Here is a 22,110-nt window from a genome sequence, read left to right on the forward strand (position 1 = left end):
AACTATTTGGATTTTCTTTAAAAACGGCACATACCATCTACCTACTTACCTAGGTTTTATCTGGGAAATACACTGTCTTTGTTGCCTGTGTTTTCAAGCTTGTTACATAACCTAGCATCTGCACACCCTATTAATCTCACTCATTTTCATCTTGTTGGAGGCACAGGGAAACTTGTTCCTGAAAGCTATCAGTATGTTCTGATTGGACTGAGGCAATATTAGGACAAAGGTCATGTGGAATATGTATTCCATGCATACTCCCCAAGACAGCTTATTTATACCTGACCCCAATTCTGCTTTCCTCCTCAGCTTAAAATGGCTTAAAATTTTTGTTAGAAAAGAAAAAAAAAAAAAAGATTCCACTTTAGGCTCTCCTAAATTTTTCTTTAATAAAAAAAAAATGTACGTGTATGGATGTTTTGCCTATATGTATATCTGTGCATTTACATGTGTGGCGTTTCTATGGAGACCAGAAGAGAGTGTTACATCCCTGGAACTGTAGTTACAGATGGTTGTGGGCCATTGGTGGTTCTGAGAACTGAACTCAAGTCCCCTGCAAGAACAGTCTGTGCTCTAAACTGTTGGTTCATCTTTAGCCCTTACTTTGTCTTCCTTTTTAAATGTGTCTTTGGGTAATTTAAGCTTTTGCATTTGAGCCTATTTGTGTAACATGCCCATCTTAATTTTCATTTCATCTTCTAATGTTTTTCATTTTGCCTTGGGTGATTATCAGTAAGTTACCTTTTCTATTTCAAAAGGAACTATACAAATCTGGGCATACTGACTTAACCCTGTAGCCCAGCTTCTGGACAGCGGAGGTAGTAGTTTTGCTATGAGGCAATGAATTCTAGGTCAGTATGTGCCACAGTGTGAGATCCTATCTCAAAAAACAAAACAAGACAAACCACATGATGACACAAACTTGTAATCCTAGCATTCAGGAGGCAAAGCCTGGGGGAAACCTCACAAGTTTCAGGCAAGCCAGAGCCAGAACATGCCACAAACAAAACAAAACAACACAACATAGCCCCACAATCGAATCACACAGGAAGATTACATTTAAGTGCTCTGCATAGGGAGCACTTAATAAATTCATGTGTACAGGTGTTTTGTCTGCATGTATGTTTGTGTACAACATGTGTACCTGGTGCCTACGGAGACCAGAAGGGGGAGGCGTTGGCTCTCCTGGAGCCAGAATTACAGGTAGTTGTAAGCTACCATGTGGGTTCTGGGATCCAAACACTGTGGAGCCAACGGCCCCGCCCCTCCGCATGCTTTTCATGAGGTAAATCCCACCCTCCACATTACCTTACACGCATTTGCCTTCTACACTTTCCTACATAATACAAGAGCCTATCCAACTGGTTCTCAGAGTAACAGAGGCATCCACAGAATCACAACTCTTAGTTTGTTAGGTTAGATAATATTCCCCCACACTGTAAACATTTGAAAGTGTACTAAAAGCACAACCTATTAGAAGTTATTGGAGGAAACTGGACAGTGGTAGGGCACCCCTCTAATCCCAGCATTTGGGAGGCAGAGGCAGGCGGATCTTTCTGAGTTTGAGGCCAGCCTAGTTCCAAGTCAGCCGGGGCTACAGGAAAACACTGTCTTGAAACTCCCAATCCCAAATTTATTTTAAAGGTAAAAGCCTACACTGGGAGCTGGAGAGATGGCCCAGCAGTTAAGAGCGCTGGCACTCTTCCAAGGACCCAGGGTTTGATTCCCAGCACCCACATAGCAGCTCACAACCGCTTGTAAATTTAGTTCTAGGGATCCAATACCCTCTTGTGGCCTCCACGACACCAAGTATACATGGTACACAGGCACATATGGAAGCAAACACATACACATAGTGCTTGCGAGGTGGAGGCAGTCGGATCTCTGAGTTCTAGGCCATCCTGGTCTACAGGGCAAGTTAAAGGACATCCAGGGCCACACAGTGAAACTCTGTCTAGAAAAACAAGCAAAAACTTTAAAAGAAGCCTACATAGGTAGGAGAAGATGAAATTATCACTCAATTTTCACAATTCAATGTAGTGGGATCAATTTTGGATCAGGTATCCAGTTCCTGAATATGGAAGTAAATTCAAAGTGTTCTTGCTCTGTTAAAAGATTGAAATGTCCTCAACCAAGAATCCAGCATAAATTCTGGAGTTTCATGTGCCCTACTTTGCACCGAGGGTATACAGTACAAGTTAGTTTGGTTTATAGAGTAAGGCTGCTAAATTAAACTTTATATTCCTTACAATAAGTCAATGTGTGGATTTGGTCAGAAGATAGAAGTAGAACAGAAGCATAACCCAGAATATCAAACAGCATTTCAGACATGAGAAATGCCTTTAAAGGCTCTGCTCAAAATAAAGAGGTTCGTATTAAAACATGTGCTGTTTTTGTTTGTTTCTGGCAGAAATGCTTAGAAAGCACTGCTAAACCAGCTCACAAAGGCTCTTTGTAGGCTGTGCTTTTGGTGCTAAGACTATAATGCTCCATTCACTTTAAACATTAGCCCCATTTAGAATACAAAAACAATACAAAACAAAATTATTTAGTCCCTTGTCAGGGGAGTGGCGCACCAAGTTAGCAACAAACCTAAAAGCGGTATCCAGATACAGCCTGGCCTTAAACAGTATGGAGTGTGCTGCCATGCTGGCAAGATATGTCTCTTTCCTAAAACTCAAGTGAGATGGCTTAGTGGTCAAGGTGCCCGGCACCAAGGCTGACAACCCGAGTTCAAGCCCAGGTCCCACACAGCAAAGCACTGACTCCTGCCAAGCTGTCCTCTAACTGCCACCTGCATGCTTTGACATGCATATACAGACTCACACACAGATGTGCCTGTGGGTATTAACGTTTTTTGTAGACAACTGTCTGATGACACAATAGCAATTCCCTAAGGTAAACATTGCCAGAGAAGTTAACAAGAGAAAGAAAAGCAAGAGCACTAAACCTACAGATTCTCATTTTCTTGGCAACATTGTTCCACAATGATTTACATCTTTTCAAGTCAGGCTTTTAATGAACCTTGCTGTTCTTCATGCAAGCCACTTAGGTATTCAACCTCTCAGTTAAGTAACTGGTCTTGCTTTCAGAAGTATCTACTCTTAAGTGGAATGCTTACGCATATCCAGTTACAGGCCACTAGAGAATAGCTGCAGAGGCCCGAAAGCTATAAAGACTAAGGACCTGCAAAACTGAGTGTCAGAATAAGCAATCAAGTGAGTGGTATACCCTGACTCAATGCACACTATCAAAGAAATTACCAGATCACCAGCTGGGAGTAGATAACAGACACTGTCAAATGGTTGTGGCAGTTAAAGAAGACAGTTTCTGAAAATGCATTATTTGGAGGGGAATGCACAGGAAATCCCTTGAATTCTTTTGAACTTAATTTCTTAAGTCGTGGGGAATTAAAGACAGGCTTGCTAGGTGGATCAGACTGCTCAGCCTCCCTCCGGAATGCTGGGGTCCCATGCATGTGTGTAGTGTGGTATCTGAGAAGGTCCTGAAATCAACACATTAGGATGCAATGAGCGCCTGTACCATTCTATGAGGGTCATGGAACCCTGAGCATTTTTCCATCAGTGCCTTTTGCAACCTACCCACACAAAGGTTTCTGGGGGAAGTTCATGGAATGTGACAGCAGCATTTGACAAAGCTGACCACTTCTTAAAAACAGTCTGAATATGTAAAAGCACATTTACCTACCTCTCCAAGTCTCCTGCTTCTATCTATTTTTTGAGACTGGGTTCCTGGCAGTACTGGAACTTACTCTTTAGACCAGGCTGGCCTTGAACTCAGAGATCTACCTGCCTCTCTGCCTCTGAGATTAAGGCTGCGCACAAATACACCCAGCTTCTACCTACCTTCTTATAACATGGCCTCACGCAAACCTTCCTTCACCTATTACCAGGAACAACCACCCACCAGTTACTAAACCCAGAAGCTAGTCATTATTGATTAAAAAAAAATCATTCATCTTACCTAAGAACAAGCCCTAATTCAAATATACTTACACACTGTTCTAGGTCTTTTAAAAAACATTTATTTACGGCTGGTAGGTGCAGGCAGAGGACTGCGCCTTGCATGGAGCACAGGTGAAGTCAGAGGACAATTTGCCAGAGTCAGTTCCCCCCCTCTAACAGGGGGGCTCTGGGGATGGAACTCAGGCTGTGAGACATGGCAGCAGTAAGTCACTGCTGCTGAGCCATCTCCTCTCCATCTTGGCCGCCCTTCTAGCTGGCCATCTTCATCTCTATGCTTGTACTACTGCTGTGGACTCATAATTTCTTCCTCCATTAATATTTTCTCCCCTCCTGAACTGAGCACACTCTGTGTGGCTCAGACGTCCCTTAAACTCCAGCGTTCAGGGGGTTCTCTTAGAGCTAAGAGTCTCTAGAGCAGAAAAACCACTGTTATGCACCACTACGCTGGACTTTCATTCCTATTTTTTGTCCCCTTAAATTCATCCACCACATATAAACAGGAGTGAATTTTTTATAACTCATATTATTACAAATGCATATTGCTAGCTTCCCCCCCACCCCGAATCCTTGTTTGTTTTCTTCACGACATTTTAAATTCCCTATTGTTTTCCCGAAAACCTGGTATAAGATCTAAAAAAATAAGATGCTTGTCCGCTGTGGTGGTTTGAGTGAGAATGGCCCTACAGGCACGTGTGTGAACACTTGGTCCCCAGGAGATGGAAGCATTTGGGAAGGACTGTGTGTGGGCTTTGAGGTTCCAAAAGCCTGGTTAGCTCTCTCTTTCTCTGCCTTGTGCTTGAGGATAAAGACATAAGCTATGAGCTATAGCTCCAACTACAGTGCCGTGCCTGCCTGCCATGCCTGCTTGCCACCACGCTCTGTGCCTTGATAGTTATGTACTCACCCTCTGAAACTGTAATCCCAGCAAACTCTTTCTTCTGTTAGTTGCTTTGGTTACAGTGTCTTATCACACAATAAAAAAGTAAGACATCTATCAATTGGATCAAAGAGCTGGGCAACAGCTCATCTGAACCACAGTCCTGGCCAGCCACAGGCTACGTACTGTTGTTTGCGCTTTCTTGAATACACTTGCTGACCCTTAACAGAAAGGAGGAAACCAAGATAACAGAGGCTAAGCAACCAGTTCAGGAGTCTCAGTAATGGAGCTGGAATTTGAACCAAGGCTTCAAGTTCCAGTATTCTTTTTCTTTTTCCCCCCTGAACAGGGTTTCTCTGTGTAGCCCTGGCTCTCGGTCTTTAGACCAAGCTGGCCTTGAACTCAGACATCTACCCGCCTCTGCCTCCTGAGTGCTGGGGTTAAAGGTGTGCACTGCCCAACCCTCACCTCCCATTCTTTACATTATTGTTGTGATCCTTCCAGACAAGCTATGAAGACTATGGCTACCCTGAAGGAATCCCACGAAGAAAAAACACCACAACCATCTACAGAAGAGTCACGGGACACTAACAACTATAGTGATTATAGGTAGATAAAGCAGGAACAAAATTAGTCAAGGGATTTTCATTGCTTAATTGAATTATGCCTAAGTGTCAAATGTCACCTTTTAGATGGCATGAAAAGTATGCCCTGTACAAATATTGAAGAAACACTTTTTTTAAAATGACTTATTTTTAAAAATGACTTATTTTTATTTTATCTGCACTGGTGTTTTCCTGCATGTATATCTTTGAAAGAGCGTTGGATCCCTTAGCCAGGCATGGTGGGGCACACCTTTAATCCCAGCTCTTGGGAGGCCAAGGCAGGTGGATTACTGTGAGTTCAAGGCCAGCCTGGTCTACAGACCAGGAGTCCAGGACAGCCAAGGCCACGCGGAGAAACCCTGGAGAGAGAGGGCGAGCGAGAGAGAGAGAGAGAGAGAGAGAGAGAGAGAGAGAGAGAGAGAGAGAGAAGGAAAGAAGGAAAAGAGTGTTGGATCTCCTAGGACAGAGTTACAGACAGTTGTGAGCTGCCATGTGTGTGCTGGAAACTGAACTCTGGTCCTCTGGAAGAATAGCCATCTCTCCAGCCCCTCAAGGAATATATTTTAAAATGAGCTTTTATATATTTCTTAACTTCAGTTCAGCAAACTCTATTCAAAGTTAGCATCTAAAACAAAATAGAGAGTTTCTAGAGACCACATAGTCATTGAAAACTTATTGTAGCAGGGAGTGACAATGCACACCTTTCACGACAGCATTCCAGAGGCAGGCAGGTCTCTCTAAGTTTCAGGCCAGACTTCTCTATATAATGAGTTCCACCAGCTAGGAAGAAGCGTCTATAAACAACAAAACCAACCAACCAAAAGACCTCCAAACAGGGCTGGAGAGATGGCTCAGCGGTTAAGAGCATTGGTTGCTCTTCCAAAGGTCCTGAGTTTAATTCTTAGCAACTACATGGTGGCTCACAACCATCTATAATGAGATCTGGTACCCTCTTCTGGCCTGCGGATGTACATGTAAGCAAAACACTATATATAAACAAATCTTTAAAAAAAACAAACAAAGGCTGGGCGTGGTGGCGCACGCCTTTAATCCCAGCACTCGGGAGGCAGAGGCAGGCGGATCGCTGTGAGTTCGAGGCCAGCCTGGTCTACAAAGCGAGTCTAGGACAGCCAAGGCTACACAGAGAAACCTTGTCTCAAAAAACCAAAAAAAAAAAAAAAAAAAAAAAAAAAAAAAAAAAAACCCAAACAAACAAACAAACAAAAAACCAAACTCCAAACAAACAAAAGAGTTTACTCTAGGTCACAAGGCTCTGGGTTCAAGTCCTAGCACCACCCCCCAAACACTTTTACTCTAAAAAATACTTGCTTAGCTCTGTGAAAGCAGATTATCAACCATCAGAACCACAGTGAAGTTACGATCACCTCAGTGCTTCTGGAGTCTCAGGTTTGCTAACCTAGAGTTCATTTCCAAATGAAAGAGAGATTCCCAAACAGCACTTAGGGGGGCACAGGACAACAGCTGCACCCTCACCATCGTCCGCAGCACAGGAGAGCCTAACGGGTCTGTGAAGTCGGTAGAAGCAAAGGTTGAAAACAGAGCACTGATTTTTCTATAATGGCTATTTACCTAGAATAACAGAGTTAGAGAAATGACCCTGTAGATGAAAAGTTAATAAAGTAGGATATCAATATTACAGCAATTCAAAAAAGGTCTTTATAGCAGGAGGAGAAAAACGAATACAGCTTTCCCCTATGGATTATCAACACTCAGGAAAAGATGTGTTACAGGGACTCTGTCACTTCCATTTAAGGGATGACATTTCACAATGCCTGATATAATTGCGAGCTGAGAATATTCTGGTAAATGTAATTTTCTTTCTTTAACACGTCCTACTGAACACTTTTGTGACAGGGTTTTCTACGTGGTCCTCCTACTGAGCTCAGTGTCCCACACACTGTGACCACAGGCTTCCCCACTGGGCTTTTCCTGTTCCTTTCTCACTGAACAGCGTGTTTCCCTCCAATTTACAGATGATAGAAACAAATACGGGGAGGGGACCACATACATCAGCACACATCCTTTTTCCATACATAAAAGAAAAGAGTGTTATGCAAAGCAGGCTGTCAGGAAACTTCCCAGGCTCCTGAGGACAGCTTCCGAAGAGTGGAAAGAGCGCCTAGGAACTCAAGTCTAGTTCAGGCTCTGGCACTGCCTATAGCAGAAGTCCTCAGGCCAGCCAATCACTGATTGCTTCTAGGTCCTAATTTTCCCCTCTGTCAAACAAGAGAGTGCTAACTATGCATTCACAAGGGTCAACTGCAATTCTAAATGTTGGTTTCAGTAAATAATAAGGATTCTAGAGCCGGGCGTGGTTGCACACGCCTTTAATCCCAGTACTTGGGAGGCAGAGGCAGGTGGATCTCTGTGAGTTCAAGGCCAGCCTGGACTACAAAGTGAGTCCAGGACAGCCAGAGCTACACAGAGAAACCCTGTCTCAAAAAACCAAAATAATAATAATAATAATAATAATAATAATGATAATGATAAGAACAATAGTTCTTACTGAATGTAAGCAAAGGTAGGCTATGTACAATTATACATATGCAACAAAAACTTCAGTGTTTTCTGCACTTGGGAATTCTCAGCTGACAATACATGATAACTGAGAAAGGTCAGATTTCAACTCTCAATTGCAAAGCTACGCTCATCTTCCACTTACTTATTAACCAAGGTGACTAATTTCAAAGCCACTCTTAGATGGCTTTATTGTGGTCAGAAGGAGGGCAAAGACCATCATCATAAATATGGGTGACAATATATTTATAAAGACATGATATAAATCGGCAAACTGTGAAATACTTCAAAGTAACATTCTACACTTATGAATTTCTTGTCCTCTAAGTAAAAACACTATACTTGTACTTTCACAGTGATTTCACAAGTACAATTCACCAAACACTGACAGTCATATGAAAGTCCTTTTATCAACCAACTAAGAGCAGCTTTGAATGCTGGGTAACTTGCCAATCATAACTCAGTAAGTGTTGGAGCTCAGACTTTAATCCAGGTCATCTGATTTAAGATTAAATATCTTTCTGGGTGTAGTGGTCTTTAGTCTCAAGGACTCAAGAGGCAGAAACAGGTGAGTCTATGTGTGTGTGTGTGTGTGTGTGTGTGTGTGTGTGTGTGTGTGAGAGAGAGAGAGAGAGAGAGAGAGAGAGAGAGAGAGAGAGAGAGAGAGAAGGAGAACGTGGAGGTTGTGTAATCACTAAATAAATTAACGACATATCAAATCTATAATTCCACTTGTCAAAAACCTTGTGAACTCATTTCAAAGATGAATGTAAAACAGTTTGCTAACTCAAAAATCAGGATTATATGAGAACAAATTAAACTAGCCACACATAAATTGGTAAGCAGCATTAAAACCATTAGCTACAGTAGTTCAGAAATGTATTTATATGTATATTTTCTCTGGAATGTGTGCCTCAGTGATTTAACTGTATTGTTAATGTATCTAAGACCGATACAGCCCTTAAAATAACAGGCAAATAAGTTAAACAGGAGAAATTATCACTTTAGAATCCTTTTAGACCTATACAAACTGGTAGTATTTGTCTGGTACCAGCATCCTTCTCCCAAAGGTCAATAAAAACAGAACCTTGCTTAACAAACCTACAGTCTAGTCAGTAAGTTTCTCCCATAAAATCAGAGACAATGATAACACAATTCATAATAATAACAAACAGTTGGAATATAGCCGGGCCCAGCACTTGGGAGGCTGGTGGATCTCTAGAGTCCAAGATCTCTGAGCATGGTCTACAGACTGAGTCTCAGGACAGCCAGGGCTATACAGAGAAACCCTGTCTCTAAAAAAAGAAAAGAAGGGCTGGAGAGATGGCTCAGCGGTTAAGAGCACTGATTGCTCTTTCAGAGGACCCAAGTTCAATTCCCAGCACCCGAATGGCAGCTCACAACTGTCTATAACTCCTGTTTCAGGGGATCTGACGCCCTCACACAGATAAACATGCAGTCAAAATACCAATGTACATAAAATAAAAATAAATAAATTATTAAAAAAAATAAAAATAAAAAAAAGAAAAGAAAAACAGTTGGAATATTAAATTCTCCACTATGCCAAGAGAAACACAGGTAAAGCTTCTCTAAACGATCAATCAGCCTGTCTACAAAATGTCTCAAGCATCAAGAACTGAGAGTCAGGATAAGAAATTACATTGCCAATATACACACACAGCGCCAACCTACGCATTTAGATTTTTTTTCTTTTTGGATGGAGTAGAAGAAAAGCAAAAGACGGGTATGTAAAATCACCTGGAGGTCATAAATAACCTAGCTAGAAGCCTAACTCAAGCCATACACTCTTTTTGGAATTGTGAAGACTTTTAAGTCGACCTCCCTGTCCTGTCTTGCTGCAAGTACTTCCACTGCAGTGAAATACAAATGCTGGGAGGTCAGAGGTTTGGACAAATCAGAGAGCCTTCTTCTTTTTATGACAGCTGGAAGAAGAGCCGAGAAGGTCCACAGTCAGGGCTCTGAGAGACGAGGGCTCCTTCCTTTGACTACTCTGTGCTGTCAGGACACCCGCATGCCTGCATCTCATAGAGATGTATTTGGCAGAATGCTCTAGTGGCTGGAAAAGAAAAACAACAAATTGAAAGGTCCCGAGAATCAACTCGGTCACCAGTAGCGAAGACCTTTTTCATTTAACTCAAGGTCCTGGACACCTCGGGAATAGGGTTCTTTGTAGAAGCCAAGGACTTCCAAGTCTGGAAAGAACGGACGGGAATGTCGGGGTTCAATGTCCCGGCAACCAAACCGTGGAGGGGTGTCCCATATAACCTGGCTACCGCCAGCTGACAGCCAGTCAGCCGTGACCTGAAACACTCCTCAAGTAGAAACCAGCGTGTTCTGTATCTGCACAACTCAAACGCGAGAGCCGCGGAAGAAGCCGAGCTGTGGAGAGCCTCGCCTTGCGCTCCCGACTCCCCGCTTTCGCCTACCTACCCGCTCAGACCCGGGCTTCTTCGGATCTCAGGATCCTGGAAGCGGCTCCCAAACACCGACTCTCACACCCGCCGCTGGGCTCCAGCCAACCGGAACTCACTAGCGTCACTTCCGGTCCGGCTCCCCAGAGGAGCCCGCCTCCAAAAGAGAAATGTTCCACCCTCCTTTTGGCAACCCCGCAGGATCCTCGCGGGATTTCAGTTCCGCTTTATCAGTTTTGGGCCCTGTGGGTGTGACAAGAGGAAGGATGACCGGGCTTTGTAGTTCCTGATCCGGAACTAGTTTACAGAAAACCCGGAAGAAGTAGGGGGCGCGCGCGAAGCGTGTTCCTTGTTCGGGAGTTGGGAGCTACAAGGCGTGAGCGATTTGTGCTTCAGGTGAGTTTCGGCTCCTTCCAGGAAGACGGCAAGGAGTGTAGCTGTTTCCACGGGAACTTATATTACCGTCTTATCCCACAGTCCGCGCCCTTTTAGCTACTTCATAAACCGTCTTCCGCCCAGTGGCCTCTGAATACCTTGCCCGGGCTGCAAACCTTCCTTTAGAAGGCACCAAGCCACTAGGAAGGGATAGAACCCAGAATTGTGGTCTCTAGCATCGCCTCCTCGTTTAGATAGCATTGATACGCTGCCGTAGTGTGAGAAAATGGGGGAGTAGCCCTCAAACCATAAATACTAAATATACGTTTTTGAGTTGTTGAGTTCCGCTTCAAAAGGGAAATCTAGGGATAAATTCTTAAGCATTTTTATTTATTGGTATTGTGGTGCATGCGCGTCGTGCATGGTAGGCAAGCGGTCTACCAGGGAGCTTAGTCCCATAGTTGGGAGGAGACCAAATTATGACCAAATTAATTAAGGCAACCTTTTTTTTTTTTAACTTCGTGCACACGAGCTGTCTCTCTCTAAAGGCTGGGTTCAAGAGATTAGTATTGGACATGGGGACCATAAGAGTAGAGGGTTTCCAAATGGAAGATTTGGCAGGCAAGTAGTCAGGGGTTACAGAAGCAGAAAGTAAGCATAACATGTTGGTTATAACAACCTCCTGAAACAAGACATGGTTGCAAGGTGGTCAATAATAGCCTTTTATTTGGTTGGTTTGGTTATGTTTTTTTCGAGACGGTTTCTTTTGTAGTCCTGGCTTTATAGACCAGGCTGGCCTTGAACTCACAGTGATCCGCCTACCTCTGCCTCGGAAAGTGTTGGGATTAAAGGCGTGTGCCACCATGCCCGGCGTCAATAATAGCCTTTTGAAACAAAGACATTGCCTGTGCCTTTAATGCCAGCACTCAGGCTACATAGAGAAACCATGTCTTGAAAAAAAAAACAACAACAAAACGAGAGAGAGAGAGAGAGAGAGAGAGAGAGAGAGGGAGGGAGGGAGGAAGGGAGAAAGGCAGAAAGGCATGGTTGCAGTTTCCTAGAATTAGCAGTTCAGAACCAGTTGTAGTTAAGGTTAGAAGAGGGCCATAGCCCAGTCATAGAAACAAATTGAATCGTAAACAAAAGGAATCTAGTTCAGCGTCACTGTAAGATGGCTCTCAAGCCTAAGATGGAGGCAGGCTGGTGTAGCACTATACTCAGAAACAGGGTCTTGTAAGGTGCCCAATCTGTTCTCGGTCTTGAATTTGGGATGTTCCTTCCTTAACTTCCTCCCTCAAAGGTTGGAGTTGACAGAGTTAATTTTGGACGTTTTTGGTAAAAAAAAATTGGGACACTATAGTTAGAGAGAGCGGGGATGGGCCTACAATGATAGATAAAGCAGGCTCCTGTTACTGCCAACAGTGGGGCACAGGAGACCAGCAAAAGGAGCTCAGTCAGAACAAGACCCGCCTGCCCCTGTCTCCCGAGTGCTGGGACTAAAGGTGTTCAACAGCACCATGCCCGCTGAGGTGGCTCATCTTGCTGCAGGATAGAAAGAAAGTTGTGTGGGGAGCAGGGAAGGAGGAGGAACGCCTCACTTTGGAGGCTTTTGAAGCGTCACCTGTTGGGAAACAGGAATGCTAACGCAACTATTGCTTAAGGTTCCTAGTCATTCTCCAGGAATCTTCCAGCAGCCCCATTAAAGGGAAAGGGCCGTGTCCTAAGCCCCTTGTGGAACCCTAGTGGCTTCTGATTTTTTTTTTTTTGCCAGATCATAATTCCATCCAAGACACCTCTCCAAAGGGACAGTGAAAAAAAAATGTTTTGCTTGTTTTGGTTTTCCGAGGCAGGGTTTCTTTTGTAGTCCTGGCTGTCGGCCTGTCTCAGCTTCCGAGTGCTAGGATTAAAGGAGTACGCCACCATGAACATGGGGGGGGGGAATGGTTTTTCGCAGCCGTCCTTCCATTTAAGATCTAACTTGAGAACCATCAAAATGATCTGTGAACCTAATGCTAAGACAGTGGTGACCCTCCCTTGAGGAGCCCAGACCCGAGCTGGGAATGTCTTGCTTTTCAAGACTCTTTTGAACGCATGCCCACTCTTGGTTAGGTCTTAGGGGAAGAAGTTGGGTTTGTCTGTCTTTCCAAGGATCTCTCTTTCTCCTAACCCCTGATCTTAAAGTATGTATTCAGTAAAATTCTTTTTCATTGTTGAAACTACAAATCCCAGGTTTGCTTGAGTTGAGGTAACTAAAAGATTTAAAGGCACTCCTGAGAAGGGCAGTGTGGTGTGACTGTGACAGACCTTATTGTTTGTTAACTCCAGCTAGACGCAGGGAGAAGCGTCTTCCAGAGATCTGTTTTGAGGCTTCGCAGTGTTGCCTGGAGCACAGTGAGTCTTCAGAGAATACCGATTGGTTGGTTGGAGAAGACTGGAAAGAAGCTTAGATAGATAGACAAGGGCTGTCCCAGTGTGCGTCCGTCCCCCAAGTCTTTGGGACAGGATTACTTTACTGTAGTTCACACCTGGCCCCCAAAGCACATGAGGCTGTTACAAAGATGCAGTCGACATGCCTGATCCTACAGCTTTCTTCAGTGATGACAAGTGAGAGGTGTCCTTTCTCTCAGGTTGAACACTTGCCATTTCACATTGTTGAGTGATTGAGCACCTGAATTGTGGCTTTGCATAACCTTAGAACTGAATAGTCGGAAGTTGACTGTTCCTAACTATATGGCACTAATGGCTACCAGGTTGGACAGCCCAGATCCAGGTGGAAGAGGCAGCTATGTAAGTTTGTATAATACTATCCATCCATGTTTCCTCGCAAATAGCAGGCAGTTTTGCTTGGGAGACTGTAAACTGTCGGAGAGGGAAGATAGGCACTGGGTGAAGGTTGGTTTAAATAATCCAGAGGAAGGTTTAAAGTTTTAAAAGTCACCAGGGAGTGGTGCACAAAACTCAAGACTGAAACCCCAAAAGAAACACCTGTGGCACAATGACAAACCTCTGGGTCTTCAGCCCTTCTCATAGAGTGAGGTAGGAAAGGCACCGAGACGCAGTGACTAGGAGATGCAGGTGATTGAGATTGGAAGTAAAAGAGGGAAATTATGCCGTTGTGGGCCAAAGATTTTTAGGAAAGGGTTTTTTGTTTTGTTTTGTTTTAGCTTGGAAAACGCAAAGAACCTATGGAGTAGATTGCTGTGTAGAGTGTGGCTCAGGAGGTAGTCTGGAGCAAGGGGCCTGATGAAACATGCTTGGTGAGGCAGGCTAATTACAAGGCCCCGAAGATGGTTTTATGGACATAGTTATTTTACTGTGCTGTTAACGCGTATCTCCCATACTGAGCAGTGTCAAGCCCTGAGCTTACTGGTGTGTTTCTAGTGAGGCTGCAGAGACTGAACCGCCTTTTAGAAGAGTTAGATGATGTCCGACTGGGGTAACATGACCCTGGAGGAGCACCCCCTAGAGGTGCGCGGCCTAAGCAGGGAACTTGAGAGCCTTTGCAGTTCTCACTGCCCGCAGTAGTTTTGCGTGTGAGGTTGTCATTCTGGCAGTGTCCGGTCACAGTCAGTCATGAGAGCCTCTTATTTATTACCTCCTAGCTTCAGTCCTTGTTCAGCATTGACAAAAGCAATCTGCTTTTATTTAGATAATTACTGAGATGGTCTCCAAGTAGCCCTGGCTGTCTTGAAACGCACTATGTGGGCCAGTCTGGCCTCTGTCTCCTACGTGCTAGGGTTAAAGGCATGCTCTACCCACCTGGCTGTGAATCCATTTTGACAACTTTATAGGTAAACATTATAGTATATTATCCATCCTGTAATCGACACTTTGTAAAGAGGTCAAATTTCCCCGAATCTGGTATATAGAATATTTGCTTATCTTATAACCTAGAAATTGTGAGGACTCCTAATTCTATCTGGTGAACAGCTACCAAACATTTGTTGTATCAGACTTCTCTTGGCCTTAGTTTCTCTGTTCCCCCACCCCTCTTTTTCTACGTTGAATGCTTATTCATTAAGCTCTGCATACATTGTGTACTTGGAAAAGAGTTGTGGAGAGGGAGTTGGCTCGAGGGCAGACACCCGGAATCCCAGCTCCTGGGAAGGCTGAAGCAAGAGAATCCTACTCACATTCCAGAGTAGGATAGGCAGCCTAGGAAAATGCCTCAGACAGGGGAGTCTGAGGCCAGAGACCCCTTGCCTAACGTGCGGGAGGCTCTAGAGCAGTGGTTCTGACCCCCCAGCGCCTGGGGGTATATCAGATATATACACTATGTTTCATAACGGAAAGTTACAGTTATGAGGTAGAAATAAATTTATGGTGGGGGGTCACTACAAAATTAATATTAGGAGGTCATAGCATTAAGGTCAAGAAGCACTCTCTAGAGTCTACCCCTAGCAAAAAAAAAAGGGGGGGGTACATTAATGAACTGCCTCATCACTAAGTAAAGGCACTTGTCCCCAAGCCTGACAACTTTAATTCAATTCCTGAGACCCACACGGTGGAAGAAAAGAACACGCTTCCAAGGAAAAGTGTCCTGCCTCCACACGTTCTCATCCATGTGTGTGTACATGTGACACACACACACACACACACACACACACACACACACACACACACACACAGTTTCAAACATTGCCTGACCAGTTCCTTTCTTAGTGACCTTTTTATCCATCACAGACACCTGTTAGTCCTAGACGTGGGAGGAATCCTGCTTGAGAAATCTGTACAGTTGCACATTTAGGCCTGAATACTTGACAGTTCTGTTGTAGGTGCTCTTCAGTCACCTTAATAGCTATTCCAAGCCTTTGTTATGTTTTCATAGCTGATGACTCACTTTTCACTAAGGAAATAAGGCATGTCTGTATTTTCTGCTTCAGTCACTACTGTGGCTAAGTCATGTGCATTCTTAGGTACTCTCCGGCTTCCCTCGCTAATCTAGTGGGACAGTCCTGCTTTTGTCTAATTATTTGTATTATGTCAACCCTCTGCAGGACCCATGCTTCTTACCAAGTTTAACCCAGACAAACATCGTTACTATCTTTCTTAAAACTCCAACACATCAACCCTGTGTGGCTGTATCCCAAGAAAATATTCATGCTTTAAATAATCCTACATCCAGATCAGAGTCTTTGTCTTATAAAATGTTCTCTCATTTTGAGAGTTAATACTTACAACATCATATAGTCACATAAATAATCAAAGCATGCACACGACTCTTACACGCTTGTAATTACTTGTTCACTTGGGTTTAAATAGATAGCCGAACCATCTAAGGTTTGTGCTATAAACCTTGTCCTGGTTTTGAACTATATAGTTCATGTGCTCGCCTGATATATAAGTGAGCTTTATGGTATGTATCTGTTTAGTGACTAAGAACTGTAATTGAAGATTTGGTAGAGTATTTAACATTCATGAAATGCTGGGTATGATTCCCAGCACCACATAAAATGATTCATGGTGGCATGTGCCTGGGAAGTGGAGGCAGGAAGAAAATTAATTTGGTCAGCTTGGGCTTCCTGGGGAGTTCAAAGCTGCCTGAATTATGTAAGACCAATTTCAAAAACCACAACAACGAACAAACTGTAATTGAAGGAGCCAGTTGTGGTGGTTGTGCCTGTAGTCCCAGTACCAGGGAGGCCTGCGATGAGGCAAGAGAATTAGAAATTTGTAGCCAACCTGGGTTACATAGCGAGATCCTGTCTCATTAAAAAAAAAAAAAAGCCCTTTGCTCAACCTATCATTGCTTAACTCAAAATATTCCTCAGACCAGTTCCTATAGGAATAAAATCTAGGAGTTTAACATCGTACCTGATACACTTGTTTGTCCTTAAGTTTTAGTTGCTTCAGCAACCTGGAGCCAGACTTGTAATCCCAGCTATTTGGGAAGGAGAGGGGAAAAGATCACAGATTCCAAGTTAGCCTAGACAATTTAGTGAAACCTTGTTTTAAAATAAAAGATAAAAAAAAGGAAACTGGAGCCAGGCGTGGTAGTTCACTGCTTTAATGCCAGCACTCGGGAGGCAGAAGCAGGCGGATCCCTGTGAGTTCAAGGCCAGCCTGGTCTACAAAGCAAGTCCAGGTCAGCCAGAGAAACCCTGCCTTGAAAACCAAAAACAACAACAACAAAACCAAAAAAAAGGAAGGCGTGCGTACATCCCTAGCCTTGTGAGGTCCTGGATCAATCCCTGTTGCCTCCAAAAATGTGCTTGCTTCTGTAATGTAAAGTGCCCAGTTGTCTGGCAGCCCCTGCGCTGGGCAGAAGCACCTCAGCTTGCTGGAATCCCGTTTGGACTTGACTCTGTTGCCTGTTCTGGAAATAGACAATGATATGGGTATATTAGCCTAACAACATACCAGCACTGAGAAACTGAGGCAGGAGATCTACATAATCCAAGGCCAGCATGGGCTGCAGAGTGAGACTATCTCACAAAACAAAATCAAACAAGAGAAAAGGCCAAAAAAAAAAAAAAAAAAAAAAAAAACCAAAAACACAAAAACAAAAACAAAAACACAAAAAACCCAAAAGGCCAGAATGGTATACTTTAAAAGTGTGAATGTCACGGTATGTGAATTTCTTTTGTTCTTGTTTTTCAGGTCAGGGTTTCTCTGTGTAGCCCTGGCCATTCTGAAACTCACTCCGTAGACCAGGCTGGCCTAGCATTCAGAGATCCGCCTGCCTCAGCCTCAGGAGTGCTGAGATTAAGGGTGTACACTGTTGTCACCCACCACCCAACTGTGAATTATATCCTTTGTTTATTGTTTATTGTCCTTCCCACCCACCCCCAAGGGTTTCTCTGTGTAGCCGTGGCTATCCTGGACTTGCTCTGTAGACCATGCTAGCCTCTAGCTCACAAAGATCCTGCTTCTGCCTCCCTAGTGCTAGGATTAAAGGCTTGCACCACCATGCCCAGCTTGTGAATTATATCTTAATAATTTATATTGCTATACTATCCTGAAGTGAACATCTTACTTTATAATCAATCTGTAATACTAGCATATGTTAACATGTTTATTTTATGAAGAAAAGGGAAATTTATGATAAAAATGTGTTGCCCAGTTCCCAGGGTGTCATTTATGCACTGTAAAATTGGTGGTTTAAAAAAAAAATGGTGTTTTCATGCACATAAATGCTTGGATACACACTAGAGGAAGAAGCGGATGGTTGTTTGCACCATCACTTCGCCAGGTTTATTCATTCCTGTAATTCCAGCATTTGGAAGGTCGAGGCCTGTCTGGGTTCCAGGGCGTAATGGACTGTAGAGTGGAACCTTGTAAAGGGAGAAAGGAGAGAAGAGGATTCCTGCTTCTAGGAGAGGTTCACTTCTAGAAACTCCCTGAATGTAGGAACCCTACTTCAGATACTTTGTGTTCGGGTAACAGCATGAAGTTGGGCTAGGATCTTGGATAAGTTTCCTATCCATGCTAATGTTCAGTGCTGCAACTTTGCTTATAGCATCTTGACTCGTGGCCTGGTGTACCTTTCACAGGCCACACTGTACTGTCTCCATTGAGAACCACCGTATTATGAAGCACAACTCTCCACTGCTTTCCAGAAAAAAAAAAGTGTGCTATTTTTCATTGCTTTGGGTTCTGGCATACTGGCCAAGCCATCATTCCCTGACCCCACACAATTATCTGAAGAGATTCTGCTGCCTGCTCAAAATGACCAAACTACTTCATGTAGGTCTTTGAATCGACTAGTGCTTGGGGGTGGGTGGAAACATGGTTCATGCAGAAGATCTAGAAGGCCTTTCCCCTGCATGGTTTAAAACATTGCTTGCTATTTGTAGGTTACTTATCTGAATAGCTTGAATTCTAGATAATAACGCTTTTCTTTTCTCTCAAGATGCTCTCCAAGTTCTTGGTTATGGAGTATTTGGCTCATCCTGGTACGCTCAGCTTGGCTGCTGGAGTTGCCTGCGGCATGTGCCTGGGCTGGGGCCTCCGGAGCCACCTTGGAATGTCTCCCCAGAACTCAGCAAGTGAGACAAATAGAGACACAGAGACGGGAACGGAAGCAAGCATCTTGGGAGAGAGTGGGGAATACAAAATGATTCTTGTGGTTCGAACTGACTTAAAGATGGGGAAAGGGAAGGTCGCTGCGCAGTGTTCTCATGCTGCTGTGTCTGCCTACAAACAGATTCAAAGGAGAAACCCTCAAGTGCTCAAAGAGTGGGAGTACTGTGGCCAGCCCAAAGTGGTGGTCAAAGCCCCAGATGAAAACACACTCCTTGAATTACTCACCCATGCAAAAATGTTGGGACTAACTGTGAGTTTAATCCAAGATGCTGGACGCACTCAGATTGAACCAGGTTCTCGGACTGTGCTGGGCATTGGGCCAGGACCAGTAGAACTAATTGATGAGGTCACTGGGCACCTGAAGCTTTACTAGATGGGCCTTCGTGTGGTGGTGATTCTGGCTGCAGAGTGGGAAGCCTGTCAGGACCAATAAAAGCTTAACTCTTGCCCCACTTAAAATCTGTTCCCATGTTCTTCTGTCGTGTACTGGACCATTACTATCTTGAGCTTAAAATCCGCCTGGCTGGAGAGCCGCCGCCAAGATTAAGAGTTCTTGTTATTCTTGCAGAGGTCCCTGGCAGTTCACAGCCACCCAGGTCCAGTGCTGGGACACCCTCCACTCAGCCAGCAGGCACACACAGTTACCGTAAATAGTGTAGGCAGAACGCTCAGAAAACCAAAGAGTAAAAATGCATTGGCTAAATGCTCTTGTGGAGGAAACAAAGTGCGAAAATGCCCGCTGTCACCTTGGGTGGAAAGGAGAGCGTGCGTAACGAGAGCCCCGTGTGCTGCTCGCTCTGCAGGCCATGCTGTTGTCCCTCTCTTTATGGATCTGGTTCAAGAAATCATTGCAGTTGTTCCCTGCTGCTACTTTTTGAATGATTTTTTTTTTTTAAATCAATGTCCCTCCTCTCTTGCATAGACCCACTGTGCAGTTTTGATTTCGATTTTAACTAGCTGGATGTTTTGAGATGGTGTGGCTCAGGCTAATCTTGAACTTGTAGCATTTCTCCTGCCTTGACCTCCCACATGCTGGGTGTGAAAGCATGCATACATACCCAGCCACTTTATAAAAAAACTTCTAGTTCAAAGTTGCAGTTTTATGACAGGTGTAGCAAATTTTGATGCTCATTTCTCCTGACCTGCTCAGGCTAAGGTAATTCAGAGTGGTTCTAACTCCTAAGCTATAAAAAGTTCCTTTCCTTTAACACTGAAACCACTGAGTTTGTGAAGTGAACTTTGTAGACTAAAGGTCTGTAGTTGTACCCAGCCAGCCTCTCCTGAAAACGTTATTATTTATGTGCACTTTTTCCACACTGTGTATCCTGACGAGCCTGGAACGCACTATGGTGAACAGGCTGATCTCAAACTCAAAGATCCTCCTCCTCTTGCCTCCCAGGCGCTGGGATTAAGAGTGTGCACCAGGTGCTTGGCCATATAAAGCTTTCTTGACAGTCTTCTAGAATCCATTTTTCTCTACAGCTCTGGAAGGTTAAAACTAAACATAATGCTAAAGGCAACTGTACGAAGTCTCCAAGTTATAATGCTTGCTGCACTTTTATCATACAGAAGCATAGATGACCGAGAAGCAGTCACAACACTGAATGATGCCACAGTAGCAACAGTTTCTAAACAGAATGTTTATACAGGAGTCAAAAGTGATGCAACCACATGTAACTGAGTAGAAATCAATCTTCAGTACATGGTTATAACTCTGGTAGTTTATGAGGCTTACTGCAGACAAGTGGTTCAACACTGAAAGACTGGACTCCCAGCAGGATGGGTGGCTGACTCAAGGACCTGTAATAAGCTAGGGCTTACCTACAAGGACACGGTGAGAACTGTTAGTTCTGGTAACAAGTCAGTGTTTTTCTGGTTCACCGGTTCTTGATATGTACTTCATAGGACTCTCACAGAGTAGTTCTCAAAGCACACTCTGCCGAGCCCAAGGAGTCTCTACACCACTGTTTTCACTAGCTTCAATTAAAGGCATTTTCTTCTCTCTAGTGTATTCCCACTGATGATCTCTCTGAACAAGTAGCCATTATGTCCTTCACTGCCCCACATTCACAGCGTATGTCGCGGAGGTGCTTTGGGAACTCAAGGCTGTGTAACAGCGACTCTTTTTGAGGAAGTCCTCCCTGGTATGTTGCCTATGCTCCTGTCGATGGCCCAACAGGCATCCACACACAGTCAACTGTTGGGAGTTGTCTGGTGGTTAAGTATTCTAATGGGAAGGACTGGCCCCCAAGAGCTGGCCGCTCCTCAGCTGAGCACATTCTCAAGTACAGATTGCCGAAGAAATTACAGAGCCACAGTGATGGGCTAGTGTCAGTGACGAGAGGAGCACGTGGCTTGACAGGTGTGAGTGGAGAAAAGCGGCTCGGATGAAGAACATTAGCAACTATTTTGGAATTAGGGATGGGAGGCAGCCCAGGCAGAAATTACTAGAGCAGATGCCATGGTATGGGGGTTTAGGAGGTAACGCCCACCAAGCCCCAGGTGAAATAAGGCTATTCTAAAATCTATCTGGTGCCTGTGTCTTTAATGATATGTGATAGCGGGTTAGATAATACTGCCACAATAATTATAAGGCTAATAATAAACATTAGACCATACCTTTAAAATAAACGACAGAGGCGATGACTCAAGGCATTCTTATGAAAAAAGATGAACTTGGGAGGGAGATGAATGGGGGCTGGTGTGCTAGGCTCATTGTATGCGTGTGTGAAATTCTCAATAAAAAAGTTACAAATTTTTACCCATGACTGTTAGTGTCTAGTTGTCTAAAAGGCTGGCGTCACTCATTTGTAACATCTCTGTAAGAATTGAAACAAGGGCTGGAGAGTGGCTCAGAGGTTTCTAAAGGTCCTGAGTTAAAATCCCAACAACCACATGGTGGCTCACAACTATCTATAATGAAATATGGCAAGCAGGCATCCATGTGGGCAGAATACTGTATAAGTAATGTTTTAAATCTTAAAAAATTGAAACGAGGTTGGAGAGATGGCTCTGCAGCTAAGAATCTTACAGAGGATCCATGTTTGCTTTCTGGCTCATTACTACTGGTGTCAGAGGATCCAACAGTTTTCTGGTCCCCACAGACATCAACACTCATTGATATACCTACTTAGATAAAGCACATCTGTGTATGATTAAAAAATAAAACCTTAAGCAAATGCAATTAGGGTTCCATGGGTAAAGGCTGATAACCCAATTTTGATCCCTGGAAGCTGTCAAATGTACCCATATTGACAATACACATTTAAAAA

At 43.9% G+C, this 22,110-nt stretch overlaps 2 protein-coding genes across 2 annotated transcripts in view; one reads left to right on the top strand and one right to left on the bottom strand.

The window, feature by feature from the left end:
* VMP1 (vacuole membrane protein 1) overlaps positions 1-10,604 on the bottom strand; it is an 87,916-nt gene extending 77,312 nt beyond the window's left edge. The window contains exon 1 of the mRNA XM_084803295.1: positions 10,458-10,604. The gene's annotated coding sequence lies outside the window, so the exon portion shown is untranslated. The remainder of the gene's footprint in view (positions 1-10,457) is intronic.
* A 74-nt stretch (positions 10,605-10,678) lies between these two features.
* On the top strand, positions 10,679-19,297 carry PTRH2 (peptidyl-tRNA hydrolase 2). Its single transcript, XM_084803306.1, has 2 exons — positions 10,679-10,834; positions 18,666-19,297. Exon 2 carries the CDS (start codon positions 18,666-18,668, stop codon positions 19,209-19,211), a length of 546 nt encoding a protein of 181 aa, XP_084659432.1. The 5' UTR covers positions 10,679-10,834; the 3' UTR covers positions 19,212-19,297.
* The last annotated feature ends 2,813 nt before the right edge of the window (positions 19,298-22,110 follow it).

The sequence above is a fragment of the Acomys minous genome (assembly GCF_964271855.1).
Source record: "Acomys minous genome assembly, chromosome: 12".
Taxonomy (NCBI): domain Eukaryota; kingdom Metazoa; phylum Chordata; class Mammalia; order Rodentia; family Muridae; genus Acomys; species Acomys minous.

Excerpts from the sequence above, each read along its gene's own strand:
- PTRH2 (XM_084803306.1), top strand. The coding sequence starts at position 18,666 with ATGCTCTCCAAGTTCTTGGTTATGGAGTATTTGGCTCATCCTGGTACG.